The 23,302-nt window shown below is 40.6% G+C and overlaps 2 protein-coding genes across 2 annotated transcripts; one reads left to right on the top strand and one right to left on the bottom strand.

Moving 5' to 3' along the window:
- The first annotated feature begins 1,660 nt into the window (after positions 1 to 1,660).
- On the top strand, positions 1,661 to 8,955 carry LOC127778876 (arogenate dehydratase/prephenate dehydratase 1, chloroplastic-like). The gene is made up of 11 exons (XM_052305518.1): positions 1,661 to 1,766; positions 3,492 to 3,556; positions 3,641 to 3,733; positions 3,821 to 4,021; positions 4,243 to 4,323; positions 4,401 to 4,496; positions 4,919 to 4,996; positions 5,316 to 5,405; positions 5,516 to 5,568; positions 7,879 to 7,960; positions 8,374 to 8,955. The coding sequence occupies exons 1-11, from the start codon at positions 1,736 to 1,738 to the stop codon at positions 8,473 to 8,475; spliced, it is 972 nt and encodes a 323-aa protein (XP_052161478.1). The 5' UTR covers positions 1,661 to 1,735; the 3' UTR covers positions 8,476 to 8,955.
- Positions 8,956 to 9,007: 52 nt separating this feature from the next.
- On the bottom strand, positions 9,008 to 15,953 carry LOC127778871 (uncharacterized). The gene is made up of 9 exons (XM_052305513.1): positions 15,094 to 15,953; positions 14,923 to 14,980; positions 14,725 to 14,791; positions 14,573 to 14,618; positions 14,367 to 14,465; positions 12,977 to 13,045; positions 11,880 to 12,888; positions 11,225 to 11,373; positions 9,008 to 11,137 (listed from the first exon to the last, which is right to left on the bottom strand). Exons 1-9 carry the CDS (start codon positions 15,652 to 15,654, stop codon positions 9,587 to 9,589), a joined length of 3,609 nt encoding a protein of 1,202 aa, XP_052161473.1. The 5' UTR covers positions 15,655 to 15,953; the 3' UTR covers positions 9,008 to 9,586.
- Positions 15,954 to 23,302: the final 7,349 nt, after the last annotated feature.

Below are 23,302 nucleotides of genomic sequence, written 5' to 3'. Positions count from 1 at the left end.
ATTAGTATATGATTAGTTGAGTATTAATTATTTCAAACTTAAAAATAACTTTACTTTATTTTTTAAAAGAAACTTCTATATAGAAAACTTACTTTTGCACGAAATGTACCGTTTAGTAGTTAGGAAGCATGTTTACGATAATGTTTTTCTAATTAATTAAAAATATCAAAAATAAAACTAGATAATAATCCTAATAATAGAATCGAAATCTTCAATACGATCATATTAGCAATCTTCAATATGCGATCATATTAGCAGGGTTTGCAAAAATGATGTGACCATTCGATTATCATGGTTATCAACCTGATGACGTGGTAACTTGGTAAAATTCAATGAAATTTGAGTGGTCATCACGATAACCGGGAAATTCAACTATTTGTCGGGCTTCAATTAGTTACTGGGCATCGATTTGTGAACTTCAGATAATGATGGAAAACCCCGCAATAATGATTCACTAAGAAATTGTAATAGGAGGCCACATCCAAGAAAAAAAAAACGATAGCCAAAATGTTTTAGAGAACCAAAAGGTTTGGGCATTCATCTTGCCAGACCACTATTTTCAAGGCAATATAGGTTTTGAGACCGTGTCTCACAAAACCTAGGTTTTATACGAAGGTACTGTTTGGATCCTCCGAGCTATTAAATAGCTCTTCTGAATCTTGCTATTTATGAGTATTAAACGTAGGTTATTGATAAAACTCATTCCATAACCCCTATGCTATTTTGCGAGATGAATCTAATGAGGTATATTAATCCATGATTATCCCTAGGCCATTTTGCGAGACGAATCTAACGAGGTATATTAATCCATGATTTGCTACAGTGATGCTACAGTAATCAGCCGTTAATCATGGATTAATATACATCATTAGATTCGTCTCACAAAATAGCTTAGGGGTTATGGAATCGGTTTTGTCGGTAATCTATGTTTAATACTCCTAAATAGCAAGATTCCGGAGGGCTATTTAATAGAATGTTTGATGTTGTTTTTTAAAGAATGTGCACTAGTGAGTCCAAGATATGCTCTCTAACATCTGTGTTCGTAATCTGGGGTTGGGAACCCATCTCCCCGCACGGAAAACGGAGCAGTCTATTAGCACGTGATTAATTAAGTATTAGCTAATTTTTTCAAAAATGGATCAATTTGATTTTTTAAGCAACTTTCATATATAAACTTTTTGCAAAAAAACGCACCGTTTAACAGTTTGAAAAGCGTGCGCGCGGAAAACGAGGGAGAGAGGTTGGGAAAAGGGGCATCCGAACACACCCTAAAGCATTGGTTACCATTGTTGTGTGCTGCTGATAGTGTACATAGTAAAGTAATTACGCAGTGTTATTTCTTTCTTTCTTGAGATTGAACGGTCTGGATTATTACTGCCACAATTAAGATAGATTATGTATTATAGATTAGAGAAATAAAAAAAAACCTCCCATTTAATGAATTTCTTAGATTGTTGGATCTAAGCCGTCCATCTCGCATCCCACGGTCCAAAATATTCAGAAGCTTGGCCCCTGCCCGCCGGAGATCTGATCCGAGAGTCCCGCGCGCGCATCGGCGTCGCCCCTCTCCCGCTTCCGCGCGGTTCCGCCGCCTCCCTCCCCTTCGCCTCCTCCGCCGCTGGCCGCCGCCGCCGCCGTAGCGCCGGCGAGGCGGCCGGGCTCCCTCCATGCGCGTGCTCGTTGCTGTCTTTGTCTCTCCCTCTCTCCATATATATGAGCATCTGATGGGAGACATATGGAGTGCACATCTGTTGGTTTCCTTTCCGGTAAGCTTGATTAAGTCCACCATTTTTCGTGTATTTTCTTCCACATGATCCGATAATAAACCAAGTCTAAATCGTTCATGGCCATGCACAAGCTGAATTTTTGTATCAATAAGTACATGGCCTACACTTGCCTAGGAAATCAAACCTTACTACCCGGCTTCACTGAGGTTGCAGGGATGAAAATAGATCAGATAGTTTCTGATTCGATCCACTTAAGAATCGAACTAAAGTGAGGATATATAAGTATTTCCTAAAATCAGATAGATTTGGATTAGGGCATTGTATTCCTAAAATCCAATGGATGTGGATTATCCATTTTTTTTAATATGGATTATATATGATAAAAGGGCTATCCGATAATACGCATTTTTAGGCTACTCCCTCCGTCTTAAAATATAACAACCTAGGTTTAGATGGGACACCTAGTAGAACGTATCTGGAGAGACCTTTATTCAGATACACTATACTAGGATACGTCTCATCCAATTCTAAATTGTTACATTTTGGGACGGAGGTAGTATATCACAACACCATACGATTCCGTACACCATTATGGTCCATTCAAATGGTTATCTATATTTTTACCTTAACGACTCATGTGAGCTTGGGAGCATAACTGGCTTCATTGTTTGATGCTAAGTTGTTACTTATTATTGCCTTTGTTGTATCATTTATATATATGCATGTATTATCCGATAATTTTGATCCATTTTTAAGTCGAGACTACTCTGATTATATACTACTTTCGTTTGCATCCGCACCAAATCCCAGTCCGCTAAAATAATATGGTATATAATATGCTATAACCATTATCCATTCAAATTTGCTCCATTTTATCCAGGCCAAGGCCTCGTGCAGGGTATATATTAACGTGCCCCAAATAATACTTCGAACAATAATATATGTATTTATAAATCAAAGGAATGTGTACTTGTTAGTTATTTGATCATATTTACTGATCATGTTATTCATATTACCTAAAATGCGTTCTTTGTACTTCAACCAAAACCTACCTACCTGAGGGATCCAAACAAAAGACATGGTTACTGTTGCTTTGATCGGTCTCTGTCATGTCCATGCTCAAACAGTCACATGCTCGCGGCCATTGTGACACACGATAGGGCCAGCACGGCCACTGGCAGCAACCAAAGTCAAGCACCGATCCAGGTTCTCCACTAACTTATCAAGTTGTTGGTCACTGGAAACTCTGAAAGAATAGCGTTCCTTTATTCCGTATTTCTGATCTTCTGGATTGTTTTTTCACCTTTCCTTTGTTGTATTGTTAAATGCAAATGCAGATTATTCCATGCTGTCAAAGTTGTAAGATTGATATGTGTATAAATTAGGTGCTGTTCAATTGCAGTTCTGGTATGTGGCCTCATTAGCATATCGTAAGTCAATTCCGTTTATGCGATCTTGGTATTCTATTGGGATTCTTGGACGGAAGCGATTTTAGATAATATATGCTCTAAACGCACATATCATCGAGATGCTATGATTATTGATAAAATATCGAAGTCTAGTTGTGCTACAGGCAAGTTCAACAGTATTTTCTGAGCATGCTTTAGCACTCAAGCTACTTTTCAGAGCTTATTTCTTGGGCATATAATCAATAATTTGTGATCAGAGACAAGAACAGATGATGACTATCTTAGCAACTTTTCTTATTCCTATATGTAAGTGATGCCCCATTACAATTCTCTGCCCTCTTGGCCTCTTGTGCAGGACCATCACTTGCCACTGATCAGTCATTAGATATTGAAAGGGCTAATGTCCGTGTGGCGTATCAGGTACAAGATGCAATCATGCTTGATAATATTTATTTAATTTAACAGTGTATGGTATGTTTGATGCCATCCTTTTCTTGATTGTAGGGCTCACCTGGTACGGCCATTGAGGAGATGGTGTTTAAGGCCTTCCCAGACTGTATAGCCGTTCCCTGCAAAAAGTTTGTGGCTGCATTTGAGGTTGTTGTAAATATGTTCTTCTAATCTTAAACCTCATTTGCTCCAAATATATCTTACTCTTAAAAGTGATCACTCTATAATTCACAGGCGGTTGACTCTTCACTTGCTGACATAGTTGTTCTTCCTATTGAAAATTCATCCACTGGAAGCTTTCACCAGAACTATGACTTACTTCTTCGACATAAGTTGCATATTGTGCAAGAAGTTCAAGTGGAGATAGAGCTGTGTCTCTGGGCTCTTCCAGGAGTGCAGAAGAATGATTTGAGAACGATTTTCAGCCATCCAGAGGTTATGATATGCTAAATAAGTAATTAGCAGTTTTTGTTGTTGGTCCATGACTTTGTGCAACAATTATATTGAAAATGAATTTTGCCTGACAAAACATGTACAGTCAAGTACATCTCTACAAATGAAAAGGCTCCAAAAATGACTGAAAATAGAGAATTATCAGTCTTGGGAATGGAGTATGACTCAATTTCTTGATCATCTGTACTTGTTTTATATGGCAGGAATTTGCTCAGTGCGAGCATTCACTCTCTAGTCTTAGGGTTATAAAGAAAAATGTCGACCACTGTGCTGCTGGTGCCGAGGTATCTAATAAAAACTTCACATGCTCCTTTTGATCTCTTGAAAAAAGCCTGATGTGGTTTTGGATATTAATTTGCAGATTATATCCATGCAAAATTTAGGAGATGCTGGAGTTATAGGCAATGCTCAAGCGGCAGAATTGTATGGGCTTAACATAGTAGAATGCAACTTTCAGGTGATATTTGTATACTAGATATCTTAACTGTCTATAAATGAGGTGTTGAAAAGCAAAATTTAACCACAAATGCATGGTGTCCATTGATCCCAACCAAAATAGTTTGTTGATAAAAGAGAAACTCTCTAAAACTATGGTGTGCTAGCACTTACGTGGACTCGTTGGTTAATTCTCTGATTACTCTTTGTTTTGTTATCACTGGTATATCTGCTTGTTCTCTTAGCAATGATGATTGTGAATTATAGATTTTAGTGTAGATAATTCTATAGTTGTCATGCTATCATGCGAAATTATAACAGCTTGCTAAACTCTTCACCAAGTCATGATGATCATCCAAGACTCCAGTTGATGCTTGCTTGTTTAATGTTTAGTTAACAATCTCATTTAGAAATCTGATACTCAGTTGGAGAAATATGTTGCAGGATGCTTCACCCAATCTCACAAGATACTTGGTATTGGCCAAAACTGCTGACATCCCCAAGGAATATGGCCAATATAAGGTATGATTATTTTCAATATAATACTCCCTCCATCCCTAAATGTTTGACGTTGTTGACCTTTTTAAACATGTTTGACCGTTCGTCTTATTCAAAAAAAAAATAAGTAATTATTAATTCTTTATCATTTGATTCATTGTTAAATATACTTTTATGTATACATATAGTTTTACATATTTCACAAAAAATTTTGAATAAGACGAATGGTCAAACATGTTTAAAAAAGTCAACGGCGTCAAACATTTAGGGAAGAAGGAGTATGATTTATTACATTTTCCAATCAAATGCCCGGTGCTACAAGTTAGTTGCCCTGATTTATCAGACAAGCATCGTTTTCGGTCTTGAAGAAGGGCCTGGCATACTTTTCAAGGCCTTGAGTGCATTTTGGATGAGGGATATAAATTTGTCAAAGGTACTTGAGATCCTAACTTCTTTAACTATTTATTTTTCCCTTTTTGCTTCCGGTATTTGTTCTTCACAAACATGTTCAGTATTTTTAACTTTCATTATGTTGCACTGAAGATTGAGAGCAGACCAAATAAGCGCGAACCAATGAGGACTCAAGGAAATGAAAAGTACGCTGCACTGTTATTACACTTTCAACACAGTTCTCTTTATGTAAAAAATGCTTATGTGTATCAAATTATGGAGCAAAAAGGGAAAAAGTGGATGTGCTACCAGCATTTTTTTTCCCATCCTGTTTCAATAATTTATGGGTGCAGCGCGCTGACTGATTCACCTATGCTTGATACTAACCACAGCCACAAATTTTCTGCAAGCTTGCAACATGTCAAGTAAAAGGTTCATTTGTATCTAGGCAATTCAGTTTGTAGAGGTGCATCAGATTAGACTATTGCGCTTTTTGCTATATTTGTTACCTTTCTATTTAAGCAATTCAGTTGGTATTAGGAATTTATAGCCATATATGTATAGATTATATAGCTATGCATTCCTTGTTGACGCCGGTGTTCGTCAACCCGTACGTGACTGTTGCTATCAAGACTCATGTTCCGATCTCTCTAGAACTCCACAGCCCCAACTTCAACAAGTGGAAAGCTTTCTTCCGTTCGATATGCGGGAAATTTGGTCTCCTTGACCATCTCGACGCCGCTCCACCCGCTGACCCTGACAATGCCTAGGAGCAAGCTGATTGCTACCTCCACAGTTGGCTCTTCAGCTCAGTCGCCGACGACATCCTCGACGGCTCAGGATTTGTGGATCGCCATCAACAACCTCTTCCAAGCCAAGAAGGAGCCTTGCGCGATCTTCCTGCATCACGAGTTCCACCCTATGACTCAGGGCGATCACTCCATCTCTGACTACTGTCAAAGCATGAAGACGACGGTTGATGCCCTCCGCATTGTCGGCCACCCTGTCACCGAGTCCCAGCTAGTCTCAATCTCCTGCGTGGCATCAATCCTCGCTTCTCCGGCACCATGGACGACCGCTCCCGTGCTGCCCTCCCTCGCCTCCATGCGGAACACCCTTGTCCTCAAGGAACTTCGCATCGCCAACGAAGTGAAGGTCCAATCGGAGACCGCCCTCGTCGCGGCCAATGCCACCACCTTCGCTTGCGCCTTGGGCTCATGTCCTTCTGATAGTGGCAGGGGACAGCAGCAGAACCACAATGGTGGCGGCAACAAGCACAAGAACGGGGGCCGCAACAACAACCGCAACAGCACCTCCGGCTGCAACGGTGGCGGTGGCAACGGTGGCCACCCTGGTGAACAGAACAATGACGGCAGCGGCTTCAGCAATAGTGGCATCTCCTTCACTACTCCGCGTCTAGCTGGGTCGTGGGTGTGCTTCTCTCCTTGGGCTGGACAACAGCCGGCCTAGCGAGCCCCCCAAGCACACACCGCTTTCACTGGGCCGTACTTCTCGTCGCCCGTTGTTGTGTGCCTCCGGCGCCCCTATAAGCCCAACTGGCTTGGGACTAGACCGGTCTTGTTGCTACCCTCAACCAGATGACGGTCCACAGCCCCAATTGGTGGGTCCTCGACACTAGTGCGACCTCACACATGTCCTCCACCGACGGTATATTCCTTACTCGCTTGGCTAGCTCTCACACTTATATTACCATTGGCAATCGTCATTCTATTCCAGTTCTTTGTCGTGGCACCTCCTTTCTACCAATCGGCACCACTAAATTTGACCTCAAACACGTTCTTGTTGCCCCCTCTTTGGTTCGCAATTTACTTTCTGTTCGTCAATTTACACGTGACAATAAAAGATCCATTGAGTTTGATGAGTTTGGTTTTTCTATTAAGGACCTTCAGACCCAGCACATGATTCTTCACACCCTTCCACACTCTTCTACATATTTTCGTCAAACCTCGCTCTGATAACATGTAGAGAGGAATGGGGAGAACACCTCACACCTAAACATAGGGTTGACCATGTATTGATATAGGATAGCCAATGTACAAGATCCTCAATCAGAGGAGAATACAAGGAATACAACGATACAATATAATCTATACATATATGGCTATGCATTCCTAATAGTTGGCTAATTAATATCCATATTGACAATTATATTACTGCACAAAAAAATATGCTTCTTAATTTTCCCAAACTGTCACATGAACAAAGAACATGCCCAAGTAGCAATTTGCTATTGAGAGAAATATACTAAAGTTTTCGCTGGAATATATAAAAAAACTTAAGGACGCCTTAAGTATATCATTTCAAACTCAGTTATTAATAGAGCGAATCACACTTTTTCCACTAAATCCCCTACATGTAAATTATGATAAACACTACCCTTTGTCAAGGGTAGCGATTTGATATATATGTTTACAGTTTATTTCTCAAAGAGTGCTTATTTTGATACCTTCAGTGCCATCTTTCAGTTTTAATAAGTTTGTTTTTCTTAATTGCAGGCACTTCAATTACATTTTCTATGTTGATTTTGAAGCATCAACAGCCGAAGTACGTGTGCAAAATGCTTTGAATGATCTGAAGGTAAATGTCCTCTTATCTTTAGATATAGTTGAATAATGGTGCAATTTATATACTCCCTCCATCCCAAAATATAGCAACTTCTAGCGCTCAAAATTTATCCCAAAATATAGCAATTTCTAGGTTCTAAAGTGCTCTTTTTTAGAGAAGTTGCCGTAATCCCTCTAGCACCACCCAATGCATGTAATGGAGGATAATTTAGTCTTTGTACCTCACTTTATATAGTGTGCTATTCTCTAGAAATTGTTATATTTTGAGGAGTGGTAGTAAAGAATCATCGGTATCAGACATCCAGTCCATGGCATAAAAATGGATGAACTATGTATGTCCTTCTCAAATGGAGATGGCATTGTGTACTACCGCTTGCATTTTTCTTTCTGAACTCTTCCAGTACTGAAAACTTATGGTGTTTATAGGTGCAGCAAAGGGCTACTTTCCTGCGTGTCCTTGGCTGCTATCAAATGAGAGAAGTAGGATTGACTGCACCAATTTGTCAACTCTCGGTTTCTTCAACCTGAAGAACTCTTAAGTATGAAAGCAATACTCTAATTTCTACTCATCAAGAGAGAGCGTAAATTTTGGGCATGTGCCGTGTGAGAATTAATCTCGTGTATTAGTTCAGAGTAAATCATGAGACTTGGAGCTTTCTCAGGAAATCAAAAGCTATCTCTGGTTGTTACAATTGTGCCATTTCGCCATGCCCATTTGTCTTTTTCATCAAATGTTCATATGATTACCCTTCACATTTTGTTTTGGATGGTCAAATTCAAATCTAGGTAGATGAAATGGAGCCAACCTTTTCCAGAAATTTAAGTAACAATCGACATATTAATACCACTGCATAACAGCAGTGGAAATCATCCAATTTGCAGTCAAGGCTCACAGTTCACAAATTCCTACCAAAACCCTCATTTCAGACTCGGGGTGTGAAATGGCACATAAACTCACTCTGATAGCATAAAAGTACACTGAATCTTTGCCAAGAGAGGGTTATTAACAGTTCGCATTCAGCATGTCATTTGAACTGAATGGATCAAGTAACACAGTTCCTGGCACAGAATATGAAAGTGGGAAGCAATTTCATTCAGAAAAGAAGATCTAGTCTAACAATCTATTCAATGCTGAACCATTTACAACAAACATACAATGTGACAAGGGGCATTACATAGGGGCGACCACGTAGTCTTCTAGTCTACCGAAAGAACGATATATCCTAAGTTCTGGTGCAAAAATTTCCACCGTGGAAAGCTATAGTGTGGTCAGGCGGGTGCGCTAAGTATTTTGGATCATGAGCATGCTCTACCAAGAAGCATGCCACCACAGCATTTACTCAAAATGCTGGATTCTGAACTCCGGTAATGAACAAAATGCCCAAGCATATATAATGATGTCATCCTAAGCAGGTGTTCATCCATCCATTTTCTCATATCTTTGCACATGGAGGATGAGTCACAAACAATGTACGATGGTCTACCATGAATCGTCATCGCTCCATTGCTGTCGATCCATCTAATGGATGTCCCAATCTGCTGTTTGCGCTTTGCGCCTAACTTCCATTTGTCTTTAATTGTTCAAGTTCAAGTCTGCCGTTCAATCTGTGGTCACATGTATTCATTATCCGTTCCAAGCTTACAACTGCAAAGCAAGGTCTGGCTGTTGTGCTTCCAAATTGATGCCCGAAGACTGTCGAGCTGGTGGTGAACCAGGAGAAGGGAACCCGATGTTCAAGTCTGGGCGAAGCATATCCTTGTTTGGTTTCTGTTGCATCGGGGGAACCAGGCCTTGCCATTGTGGTTGGCCCTGTGATCTTGAGAAGTCTGTCTGGACCAACTGGGGGAATATTACCAAACCCTTGTTTTGCCCTGGACTTTCTCTAACCATCTGAACGGGTTGCCTAAAGAACTGTGGAACAGCAGTCATCTTTGCTTCATCAGGACGGGCATTTGCAAATGGCATCTTCCAGCCAGAATTACTATCATGGAAAGTTGGACTGACAATGGTTGGTTTGCTCTCTGACGAAGCACCAAATGAGATCCAAGATTGAGCCACTGGAGCAGATGGAATGCTCTGATTCTCCCTGACAGCTGGTGGAAATGCTGAGAAAATATTCCGGGAAGAATCAGGCCCTCTGTTTGTTGTATTTACCTGCACAGGCATTACAGTTGATCCCACTGATTTTACATTGTCATTGACATTCTTTTGCCCATTCAAATTCATTGCAAAGCTGGCCGCATTTACTTGTTGATTTTTAGTGATAAAACCCATGCTGCTCATTGGTCTGCTTTTGTCGGTTGTCCCATACTTCCCATCACCAGGTCGTCCATGGTATACCCATGTATTTTCATTTCTAGGTTGTGGAACAGCTGCTTCTTGCGACTGGAAGAAGGGTTTAGGCTGCCCACTTGTATTGTTTAAGGAAGGCATATCATGAACACCAGAAGCACCTTTTGCACACTCAAGCCTCTGGTGTGCCATTTCAAGTGGATGAGAACTTTTAGGTGTCTCGCTTTTTCTCATTTGCTGAGTTATAGCTGCTTCTGCTGGTTGGAAGAAGGGTCTGGGCTGGCCAGTCATTTTGTTCAAAGAAGGCATATCAAGCACATTGGAAGCTCCTTTTGAAATTTCAGGCCTCTGTGGTTGCTTTTGAAGAGGGCGAGAACTGGAGGATGAGCTCCCTTTCCTTGTTTGTTCACTGGGTGCCCTTTTGGTCTTTGCAACACTTCCAGGCGCCCGATGATTTTCATGCAGAGATGGTGCTTCAGTGCTCCTCTGCTGGGGCTCAGCTGTAACACCGAATAATCTTGGCTTAATTTCTGGACTTTCAAGAGGACCAGGAACTCCAACCACATTATTACCAGTGGTTATTTGATTAAGTAGACTCAAACTCATATCCTTTGGATTGACACTTTCTGTTGGTCTGATCCTTTCATTATTCCTAGTCATTGAAGCACTCCTTTGTACATTAGCCTCTGAGCTAACCAGACTTCTCGGTTGGTTTTGCACAAACAGAATAGGTGGTAATGGTGGCTCGTATTCTCCAACCCAACCACGTCCAAACTTTACATCAGTGGGTAATACCCGTTGAATGCGTTCAGAAGCAAGTCTCCAGCCTTGAGTACCAAGTGAGCCAGCAAAACGAGCAAGACTTCTTGCATATGAGTGCTCAGAATGAGGTCCAACCTGCAGGGCACATATAAACTTATGAGCTTACCTGAAAATCAAATTGGTCCAAGAAGCATAGAAGAGTCAGGCTTTAGTTTATCATACATTAACAAGCTCTTTTGGCTCCTCACAGAATACGTTGAAAATTGTGTCAGATTCCGATGAAGGCTGTTCTTCATATGTATCATATGTTTTGCGTCGTGTCTCATCTACTACAATTGACTTGTAGCTTGGCTTCACTGAACTTTCCCTAGCTGAAGAGTGAAGGAAAGAACAAGGATGTCATTACACAACAGAAGTTGGGTAGATAGAAGTATCACATGTCCAAAAATAAATGTATAGCTCCATCAGTTCTTCATATGGAAATGCAAGATATGCAACTCGGTTATGATTAAATTAATTATCTTGGTAATTGCTAAGCATTTTCTAACATCACTGACTAAATAGTTCACAGGAAGTCCATATACATATAGTACGATTTAAGAAGTGATGATCAACTTTATGTATATAAAAGAAGACCAAGATATTTTTGGGTGACTAGTTTCCTTTCCATGGGAATTTATCCATATCATGCTGTTGCTAACTGATCCATTCACCATCGCAAGAAAGAAAAAAAAATGATCCATTCTATTAGCTTATTTTTTGAAGTTCTAAAAGGCGAGGTATGACCATCCAATGAATACGTAGTATGTCAGTGACAACTTTAACTAGTGGATCACTTCAGGAGAGGTGGTTCAGCTCTTGGGACAAACATATGTACCTGAAATATCATCTGGCTTCTCAGATCTTATTTCATCAAGTGGGGAACTGATATCTTTGTCCATAAACCCGTTGGCTGCAATACAATCTTGGGGCTCAACAGCATTTGCCTGCGACATGCTTAAACCATTAGAACCATCTCCTGCAGAAGCAATGGTTGCAGCAGAAACATCTGAACCCAAAGCATCTTGGCTATTCATACGCACTGGCTTCTTAACAGTCTCTCCATTGCAGGAGTAACCCATATCATCCTGTCCATCTCCACAAATAGACTTATTATTCAACCCTTTTTTGTGGGAGTGACCTAGGTCATCTCTATTTCGGCAAATGGGCTTCTCAACTAGCCTTTTCGGGGACAAGACGCCTACATGTTCTCCATTTGTGCAAACTGGATTCTCTACTGAATCTCGGTGTGATGAGAAATCTGGTTCTTCACCATTCGTGCAAACAGGCTTTCTTATGTGTTTTTTCTGCGATGGCAATTCATCTTTTGAACTCAGGGAAGTGGGTCTCTTGTCATGCTGTTTGTGGAAAGATGCAACTCTATCATTTTCTGAATTTCTGGAGATGACTTTCCTTCCTTGCTCCTTGTGGAATGAAGAGCTTATATCATCCCCTGAGTTTCTGGAAATGGGCCTCTTAACTTGTTCTTTTTGGAAGGAGGAACTTAAATCATCGTCTGAATTCCTGACACTGGATTTCTTAACTCGTTCTTTCTGGAAAGAGGAACTTAAGACATCCTCAGAATTCCTTGAAATTGTCTTCTTAACTTGATCTTTGAACTTTCGATCATCCTCTAAGTCTTTGGAATTTGGTCTACTAACTTGCTCTTTGTGGGACATGAAGCCTAGATCATCATCTGAATACCTCAAAACAGGCTTCTTAATTGGTTCTCTATTGCTAGGGTGTGGTCTAATTTTCTGTTCACTCTTTATTAGGTTTTCAGTGGGAATGCCTTCATCTCTCAGTTCCTGAAACTTTTTTCTTGCCAACTCATGTATGGAATGGGCCTGCATGAAGAAATGTTCAATGCAAATTGCCAAATCACGGTATCACGAGCATTATAATTTTTTTAAGAAAAAAAGACTGTTTGCACACCTGTCTGAAGTAGATTGTATCAGGTGCATTGTACTGCATCGCATTACTGCAAATTAAGAATACATCATCCTGCAGTTCAAAGAAGCATATCATATGAATTGCTAGGTTCTCCGAGTGCAATGTATTATTCATAATTTTGATAGACAACATCAAGCTCTTGGTTTTTACCAAAGGGAGAAAGGAAACAAAGAAATTAACCAACAATGAAGTGTGCTAGTTTACTCATTTAGCTAACGCATACAACAGGCAGCACCGCAGCAGTAACAAACACTACTTTGTTGAACCTACAGCCTTGACTCCGGCTCAAGAGAGCAGAGTATCTTGATTTTTCGGGCTAACAAAAAAAAACTTAACTTCTAGAATTTCAAGCTAATAGGTCAGGCCAGTTTGGTTCAGTCTACAGTCAACATAAGGTTGTATATCTGAATATGATGATGGTCAAGCTATGAAGCTACCCTTGCACCTTCTTCGATCTTCATGAAATGCACTAAGCTAATTCAGATTCTTTTAAACCTCCATGATAAACCCTTCATAGTCTTAGACGATATGATGCCATCCTGACACTATACAAGTAGTGCCTAGCCCGAACTCTTTCACACTAGCAGGCAATAATGGCCGCACACTTGCTGATATGGCTTGGAATCACTAACTACAATATTATTGGTACAGTGCAAGGTTATCAGGGCAAACATGACAAAATCTTACAACCAAACCAAATAATTTGAAATGAAAAGTATGGGGGGAAATCTGTCATGTCTATGCTCAATTTGAAATAGTATGATCACTTAGTACAGACATTTAAAAGCAGCAGCATACTAACTAGTACAAACAGACAGTTAATAGTGTGCATGAATTAGTACAAAAACCCCAAAGTTCATAATGAAACAGTTGTTATAGACAAGGCTAATTGAGGATACCCGCTAGTCATTTGTCTAGTACCAGTAGAAAGACGAAATCTACAGATGTAATTGTAAACCTGTGATTAATTTGATATAATGCTATGCCATTGCATCTGTTGGGCTGTAACTGTAAACATGCGATGAGTTGGTTAGCCCATGCTATGCCAATGGACTTGTCAAGCTGCAGCATAAACTCCGTTATCTAAGCTTCTAACGTAATGGAAAAGCATACCAACTGCTGTTTCCTACTTTCCTGTTTTGGACATATAGGAGAAATTCACCTAGACAAATATAGCACGAACTGAAATGCCATTTCTTCCCATCTACAGTGTCATTTGCTAGCATAGTAACATCCTTTAAAGCAACACCCAGCGAATGACGATGCTCCATTGGCGGCTCGAATTGTACTTAACCAGCTCAAGATACAACAAAAACGGCAACTCGAACTCTACTTAACGAGCTAAAGATAGGACAAAAGATGGAAGTATGACCTCAAATTGCTCGAACGAGCGATATGCATTCCTGGCAAGCTTCCTCCTGACGGTGCCAAAGTCCATTGGGTGCTCAATCACATCATGGTAGTCAGGCAACTGCATCAATGAGAGCAACCATGGATGGCATCATCAGCACTCAATAACTCCCCCTCAAATAAATTGGCAACTCCAACAAAGCATGACGATCGAACAAACGGCCTCACCTCCTCCGGATCGACGGGCTCCGCGAACACTCCGTAAGTATCCTTCCTGCAGAAGAATCAAGCAGAAATCGAGCCCATTAAGCCATGAAACGAATCCCATTTCGCAGTGTAAACCAAGCTTCAAAAAAAAAAAAACAAGAAGCAAAGCTCACTTCTGCAGCTTGTCGAGAATCATGTCCAGCGCCTTCCGGTCAGGCAGCGGCGTCGTCCTCGCCATCCCTAAACCCATCAGCGCAAAAAAAAAAAAAAGTCAAAATTTTTTTCTCAACAAAAAGGCAGTGGTAAATTCATAATCCCATCATCGAACACGGCGAGATCAGCAGGAGAGCGAGCGAGCGAGCAAATCGAACCTGGCACCGGGAGGCGCTTCGTCCTCGGCGCGCTGGCGGCGTCGCTCCTCCCACCAACCTGAAAGGGACGAGAAGAGAAGAGAAGAGAAGAGAAGAGTAGATCTCGCGTTAGAGAGAAGCTTGACAGCGAAGCTAAGGGACCAGCTTGGGGTTGGCGGTCTCTCCCCGCACCTCCCGATGGCGAGATCTGTCGCCGCGCGGCTCGATCCGGCGCTTCTTGGGCGGCTTGACCCGCTCCTCGCCGCCGCTGACGTCGTCGCCGCCGTTGCCGCCGGCCTCCTCCTCCTCCTCCTCCTGCTCCTGCTCGCCGCCGGAGGAGTCCGAGTACGAGGGGGGAGGCGGGCCCCGCCGGTGGTGGTTCTGGTCGGGGGCGAGCTGTGAGAGCTTCACGACGAGCTTGAGCTTCCGCCGCCGTCGGTCAGAGGCCGAGGAGCCCCCACCCCCACCCCCGCCGCCGCCGCCATGGCCGTCCGAGTCGGAGCTCGACGGCTCCGGCGACGGCCTCCGCTGCTGCTGCTGCTGCTGCGGCGGCGGCCTCGACGGCGACGACGACGGCGAGGAAGGGAACGGGAAGAAGTCGTCCACCAGCGGCCTCGACGACGGCGCCGCCGCCCTCCTCGGCCGCAGCGACCGCGGCGGCGGGGCCGCCGCCCCGGCGGGCCCCCTCCGGCGCGCCGGGTGGTGGTGGTGGCGGTGGTGCCTGTCAGGCGGCGGCGACGGCGACCGCGGCATGGCTGGTGCCGTCCGCTTCTTGGCTTCTCCTCCTCCTCTCTACTACTCCCCCCTCTTGGCCAAGTTGCCTCCTTTCTCTCTCCTTCTTTCTTCCTCTTTTTTCCAAGGCCGCTTTTGTTTGTTTAATTCCTATCGCTAGCGATTGCGTCTCTCTCTCCTCTATCACTCTTTCTCTCTCTTCTTCTTGCCTTGCTTGCTGCTGCTTCTCTCTTTCTCTCTCTATCTCTATCTTTTTTTTCTCTCTCTTAGTGACCTGCACCAACCACTACGGCTGGGTCTAACTTTTGCTGCTCTCTTTACTTTCTCTCTCCTCTTGGGGGAGGGCCGGAGGGGAGAGGGAGGAAGACGATGGGTGGGGTGCGTAGACTGGGTCTATCAAATTGGGGATCGAATTATTGCTACCACCGCGCCTCTCCTTTCGCTGAGTGAGAGCCCACCTCGCTAACTAATCTGTGCATTCACCTCATAAAATACTACTATTGTTTGGGGGTTTCAAATAAACAATCAATCCATGAATATATTAGATATTTGATAAATATATGAACAAGTTGTCTAAAAAATACGGGAGAAAAAAAGTTTTTACAAAAAAGTATTCGTCTGTCCCAAAATATAACAACACATTTCCTAGTCCAAATTCGTAGTACTAGGAAATGTCTCATCCGATTGTAAATTTTTTTTTGACGGAGGTAGTAATTGGGTAAATAAGCTGAAAAGAACATGGGCCCGTTCGAACTTAATGAAGATGAAGATTAAGTATGAATAAATATGATTAATTTAGTTTTTATTATTTCAAATTTGAATAATGGATTTATCTAATATTTTAAAGCAACTTCTACATAGAAAGTTTTTACACGAAACACACTATGTATAATTTTAAAAAGTGTGCTAATGAAAACCGAGATATAATCTGTATTTTTGTATTTTAATTAGAAATACCAGCCCCAGCGTGCTACAACTTGGTCAAATCGAGAGTGGCTAAAATCTAGCTTTTGTTCAGCCATGGAGTTAGATCGTCGTCTTGTTTACTTCTAGATGCATATTTTGTACAGTAAAATAATACATTTCGTCAAACACCTAGAATGTGGATGCGCGACATCGAAAGGTTGTTTACCAAAGGGTATATAATTTATGTTTGTTTTATCTGGGAGACTTGAAGTTTTTTAATGTTGAACTATTAACTTTAGCTGATTAAATAAAAGTTTTGACAAATGACATTAAAAAAACTTAAAGTTGCCACTGTGGTAAAGTAGCACAAGTACTTTGCCAAAAGTTAATACACAAGCCACTGTAAGAGTGTGTCTGGATCTAGGGACTAAACTTTAGTCCCTGTCATATCAGATGAATTTGGAGTATTAAACATAGACTACTTATAAAACTAATTACATATAAATGAGAGCTAATTCACGTGACAAATTTTTAAGCCTAATTAATTCATAATTAGTGCATGTTTACTGTAGCATCACATGGGCTAATCATAGATTAATTAGGCTCAATAGATTCGTCTCGCGAATTAGTCCAGGGTTATAGAATGGGTTTTATTAATAGTCTACGTTTAATATTTATAATTAGTGTCCAAACATCCGATGTGATAGGGACTAAAATGTTTTAGTCCCATCTAAACAGGGGCTAAGATATATGATAATACACTTATAACTATTGATCTGTTTCCACACCATAACATATGGTATACAAATTAATACACAAACAGTGACGCACATGTTTATGTGATGCAGGATACATCTCTGTAATCTATACATCATTTTATCCGGCTCGATATCATGTGATTAAGAATCAACTGAAAATCAAGAAACATTGAATGTTAAACCACATCTACCATGCATCTACCCTAATCTTCTTTACGGCAATACTACTTGCACAGATAATTAATACACCCCCAGCAACTTACTAAAAATACAGTCTTAGTACTACCAAATGGCAAGTGAAATAACTACACTGTGTAAAAATTCTAAAAAACCTTTACAAAATAAAATAAATCTTGCCCTGACTAATAAACAACTACTACTCCACTCCACCATAAAATCAGAGAAACCGATCTGCATCTCGTGTGCCTTGACCGCCATGCACGCACGCATGTGATCTGAATCTGAGCAGGGTTTTGGTCCACCGTGGGCGCGGTCTACGCAGCGGCGGGCGGGGGGCAGCGTCGCTTTCGCGCTTCTCTCTCTTGTTATTTTTTTCTCTCCCATCTTGCTTTCGATCTTTCCTGACAGCACGACAATTTCTGGCCCTTTTTATATTCGATATAAATCCATTCCCGTCTTTGCCGGGGTCCATATATCAATTTTTTTTCCTCTGTTTCCCACATGCCCCTGCTGCTACGGCCACACGCTTTGGTTTACACACCGTTTGGGTTTTTGTGTGGTTTTTCTCATGATTATAATATATATCTCTCTTTTGAACTGTGCTTATGTGGACTGAGTGGTTGTTTTGTTGACTCAACTAAATTCTCTGCTTCAGCTAAACCAGTTGGTAAGAATTGATCAGTTTATATTGTTGAATTATAGTTATATTGTTGACTCACATGTTAGTCCCGCAACAGAGTAAATTCCAATTGAAATTACTAGTACTATCTATTTCCATAAATATAAAGGATTTTAGGTTTTGGTTTGTCTACCAGGATAACGATTTTGATGTTAGGGTTTTGGTTTATGGGTAGATAAAGTAACACAATGTAATTAAAATGATGTACTCAAGTTAAAGATAATTAGAGTTGTGCTTTGGATTTATAATCCAAAACAATGTTTTTATTAATTTTGGAATTTGAATTTACATGGGATTTTCTTAGTCACCCATATAAACGCACATATGACACGCATACTCACCCCCTATGAACGCACATACGTACACCATACCCTTTTGAGTATATTTGAAAGACTAGGGTGACATCACAGACGCCTTGCTTATCGACAGTTATGTCCCCTACCATTGAAAGAACAATTAGCCGTAAATGTGAACACCTGTATCACTGTTTTCAGCAAAAGATTCCTAACCAGTTAATAAGCTATGCCTAGTCACTTTTATTAACAAGCTAAAATCCACCGAAAATTCTTAAAAGTCAACAGTAAAGTTCAAAATTACAGTCTAAAATAACATGTATTTAGATATTTACACTAAATAGAAAATGCTTTTTCCTTTTCAAGAAAAAAAAGAGATTTGGAGGGAGAGATGTCCCTCCAAATATTTTCAAAAAAGAAATTGTGAGCATGGAATTAAACACAAGATCTCGGGGTACAATACATCATTGCCACTACACTATCAAGTGCATCTTGCTTTTACATTTTCTAACTTTATAATTGTTATGGCTGGTTCAATTATTACCATCATCTTCGCCTCAAAATCTACATAGATGTATTGATACAAATGTATAAACCAACATTAACTTAATTTAAGGTCAGTTCTTTTTTAAACAAAACGAGAACGTAAATACAAGCAAGTGACCATGTGTACGCGAATATGTTTTTACTAAGAACCAGTACGTGGGGTTTTTTAAGCCAAATTTACCGATCGAGATTAATTACGATCATATTGGCCGTGGTCCTGGTTCACTTGATGTGACGTTTGAGTTTTCTCGGTTTAAGAAAAGCTGGGAACACATACATGACACAAACTTAGTTTGAGTAAACGTAATTGTATGCTAACGTATCTTTTGTGCCAAAAAAACGATTTGACTGCTGGCTTTGTGCCAAGTTTCAATGAAGCTCAGATAGAGTTGCTTCATCATTAACACCGTTGACCATAAGTACACTATATGTTGGTCTGGTTTGAGCTAGTTGTAGTGCTCCTACTACTTGGTCATAGCTTAATTCAGTATAGTGTCATGTAGCCTCATTAGCGTTGAATTCATTTGGGCTGATTTGATGTCATAATTTCACCATGCAATTTGATACTAGTATATTCGCACATATCTCATCAGCAAGTGTACAGATTTTCTGACGCTCTATTTGGAAATTAAAAAGGGTCAAAATTCTCACGTTCCTAGCAGGACTTGTATAAACATGTGAAGACATGTTTTCCATACTACGTGATAAACACAACATTTTTGTAAGGACTCAACGAGCTCGCCCATTCTTTTATATTAAAAAGAGAATAAGCAATGTGAGTTGCCCTTAACCAGCTAATTAATTTGCCCTGTTCTTTTTAGATTAATTCTTTTAAATTTTCAAGCAAACTTTCTATGAAAAAAAGAGTGCTGAACGAAATTTCCAGAAATTCACTTACACAACATAGATCCATGAATAAAATGTGCACAATGCTGCTGAAAAACCTGATTCGGTGAACACATAAAGCACAGAAGGGGCAGGAGGAACAGAATCAGCAGTACACTGCTAGCTCTAGAGCTACATGCACACCTGCTTACTAGCTAGCTGAATGATCCTCTCTCTCTCTCTCTCTCTCTCTCTCTCTCTCATTCTGGGCCGAAACGGCTGGAGTTTTCTCCCTTGGCGATGACATCCAAATGATCAAACTCTCCTGTTGCAGCATGGGGAAAAAATGGCAAAGACTCGCTTGTGTTCTCTTTCAGCCCTATCACCGTATCACGGGCTCAGGCAGGACACAGCAGAGGCTGCCAAGTGTGGCTCTGTACTTTGTTTGCATATCTGTGGCTTCAGCTGATGGCCAAATGAAGCTACTTGCTGCAGTGTACCGACATTTTGCCTTTGCATCATGGCACAGAAGATGGAGATTTGGGGCCGAATATTTAGCTCAACAGTAAGCGCACAACAGTATCATGGATCTTAAATCGAGCAGAACTCTTTTTTCCCCTACTATACATATATTAGACTTGAAAAATATATTCCCTCCGTCTAAAAAAACCCAACCTTGAGTTTTTTTAGACGGAGGGAGTATATGTGTACCATACAGGATCCTTAAATGTGTAGGCATCGCTCACTCTAGTCACGACAGTGAAAATTCCTGACCAACACCGTTTCTGTATTAGTGTCATTTGCGATCGTCTTTCAGTATTATATTGTTATATATATTGAATAGTTAAATTGGTAATATAGTTAATAACCGACCGATCAAATATCGTTTCTGAAGACAAGTTACCGTTTCCAGCCGTTTTCATGATTTCATCTACACAGGAGGGCATATCATTTTGAATGTGTTTCATGTCAAGTTTCTAAACTTTACTCCCTCCGCCAAAAAAAAAAACTTCGGTGGAGATGTGACACTATCTAGGACAACAAATTTGGATAACCTCATGTTCAGATTCGTTGTTCTAAGTGGTGTCACATCCCCTCCTAGTTTTTCTTTTTACGGAGGGAGTAGACGTCAAGATCCTAATTTTCAAGATTTACTCTATGTGTACTAAAAATCGCCTTGAAAAATGCTTTCAAATAGTGTTCTAAAATGATAAAATGCATATGAAAGTTGATGTATGATCTATTTGATAAATAAAATATTATAAAGCTACCCAATAATATAGAACAGGTGGTAAAAGCAATATACTTAAAGAATCTTTTTTCCAGAAATATTATTTTCATAAGCTTGGAGCAAATCATCTGTGGCAATAATCCGATAAATAAGTTGAAAAGAATGCACTACCTATATTACATTTTACGATATTTTGCAATAGAGATCGGTGAGCAAAAGTTCCGTTTTGAAGACTAGCTAGGTTGTTTCAACCGCAACAAGTTTTATGACGAGGGGTACATTCGGCTTCAAAAATAGATATCACTACTCGATCCGTATAAATTTATGTGTAGATTTGTCCGCACGGTTGGGGTGCAGTGATTGATGATTTGCGTGGGAATGAGAGAGAGAACCGGCCAACATGGGAACTGGCATCATCCTCATTAAATGCCAATTATCAACTTGCAACGACTGATGCTGGGGAGTCATTGAGACTGCAGATGCAGCTATAGGGCATGCCTTTTACTACATGCCGTCACACACACACATATATATGTATGTATGGTATATGGGTTCCTTTGAAGGAGCTTATGCCGTGTTTAGTTCTAAATTTATTCTTCAAATTTTCAACTTTTTCATCACATCGAAACTTTTCTATACACATAAACTTTCAATTTTTCCGTTACATCGTTCCAATTTCAACCAAACTTCTAATTTTGATGTGAACTAAACACAATCGATGAAGATTCAGTCGTTGAGAACCAGTTAGGTTTCCTAATTTAGCTTCTAGTTTATCTTTTGAATTCTATAATTATATACTCTCATAATATAATTGAAAATATAGATTGTTTCGTACAACTGAAGATTCTAGGAGAAACTGCAGCTGTCAGAAGCTTTTTCAAATAGGATCATACTGATGTTTATTTTCTACAGAAGATGAACGTGAAGGTGAATTAGGGCACGAAAATAAGATAGTGTTTAGCACAACATTAATTGAGTTTTAATTACTATAAACTTAAAAAATAAGTTTATATGCTATTTTTAAAGTTATATAGAAAGTTTTCACACGAAATGTACCGTTTAGCAATTTGAATAATGTGCTAATTAACAAAAACCGATGTAAAATATGATTAAGTAATCAGAAAAGAATGAGGTCTATAGTCATAAGGACCCGTTAAGTTCAAAGGAATTTGAATCCATAAAAATAAGAAAAAAAATGAAGAAATAGAAATGCATGTACGTATTAATCCATAAATAAATTTAAGAGGTTTGAGTGGATGTAAAAATTTCTAGGTTTTCTCTACAATTTATAAGAAAAAATTCCTTTGTGTTTCTCTATAGTTCATTCATATAAACCGAATGACACATAAAGATTAATTTTTGGAAATTCGAATCCATTGTTTTATTTCTACCAACTGCAAAAGCCCTAATAAACAAATGATGTTTTCAACAATTATTCAGGCACTAAAATATTAAAGGGTGAATAGGCAACCTAATCCATTAAAGTTTTACCAAATATTCAATTAGTCCTTGAGTTTTATTTTATCCACACAGGTAAGTATATGTTTTTGACTTAGGATCATCTTTGGATTCACTTGATGTGCCACATGGCTAATCCTAATCAATATTTGTATTAAAAAATATCCCTTTTGCCCCTAATTTGCATAGACTAGAAAATTAGAGAAAAAAAACAGATAAATAGTATTGAACATGTATTGCCTGGCCGTTACTTTAGCCTATGCACACAAGGTTGAAAGCTTTAATGACTATTTATCGGTGATATGGGCTCGGAGGTACCAGGGCTAAGGGGAAGAAATCCCTTCCCCTCAGTCACGCGCCCAGGTGGCCCAGACCCCCCCTGGGGGATCGGATGCTCGGCCAATGAATGGTTGAAAAGCGCCCACGTTTCCCCGGGGGGCTCAGGGGATCTCATCGTACCCCTCGGGCCTGAGGGGCTGCGCCGCCCCGAGGCCCTCGCTCGGCCGCCAAGTGGCAGCCACATGGAGGTTCGGGCGGGCGGAGACGCGGGCTGCCAGGCGCATTTATAGGCGGCGCCCCAACCGCCCCTGTCGCATTTAATGCGGCGTGGCTGGTCGTGCGTCACCCGCCGAAAGATGTGCGCCAGTCAGCCTTGACCGGTCTGCGACCGGTGACAGACGGACGGGACCGGCGGTAGTGCACCCACGCCCTACCCTGTGTCAGACGGCATGGGGGCAAGTATGCCCCCGTCCCATCAGCAGCAGGGGATCGACATGCGGGTCTGTGTACCCTA

Source organism: Oryza glaberrima, chromosome 7 (assembly GCF_000147395.1).
Source record: "Oryza glaberrima chromosome 7, OglaRS2, whole genome shotgun sequence".
In the NCBI taxonomy this organism is placed as follows: domain Eukaryota; kingdom Viridiplantae; phylum Streptophyta; class Magnoliopsida; order Poales; family Poaceae; genus Oryza; species Oryza glaberrima.
This window is presented reverse-complemented; position numbering and strand designations above follow the sequence as displayed.

Excerpts from the sequence above, each read along its gene's own strand:
- LOC127778871 (XM_052305513.1), bottom strand. The coding sequence starts at position 15,654 with ATGCCGCGGTCGCCGTCGCCGCCGCCTGACAGGCACCACCGCCACCAC. Across the intron at positions 14,792-14,922 it reads GAAGCGCCTCCCGGTGCCAG|GGATGGCGAGGACGACGCCG; the intron begins GTTCGATTTGCT and ends TGATGGGTTTAG. Across the intron at positions 11,374-11,879 it reads GAAGCCAGATGATATTTCAG|CTAGGGAAAGTTCAGTGAAG; the intron begins GTACATATGTTT and ends TTCACTCTTCAG.
- LOC127778876 (XM_052305518.1), top strand. The coding sequence starts at position 1,736 with ATGGAGTGCACATCTGTTGGTTTCCTTTCCG. Across the intron at positions 5,569-7,878 it reads AGGACTCAAGGAAATGAAAA|GCACTTCAATTACATTTTCT; the intron begins GTACGCTGCACT and ends TCTTAATTGCAG. Across the intron at positions 7,961-8,373 it reads ATGCTTTGAATGATCTGAAG|GTGCAGCAAAGGGCTACTTT; the intron begins GTAAATGTCCTC and ends TGGTGTTTATAG.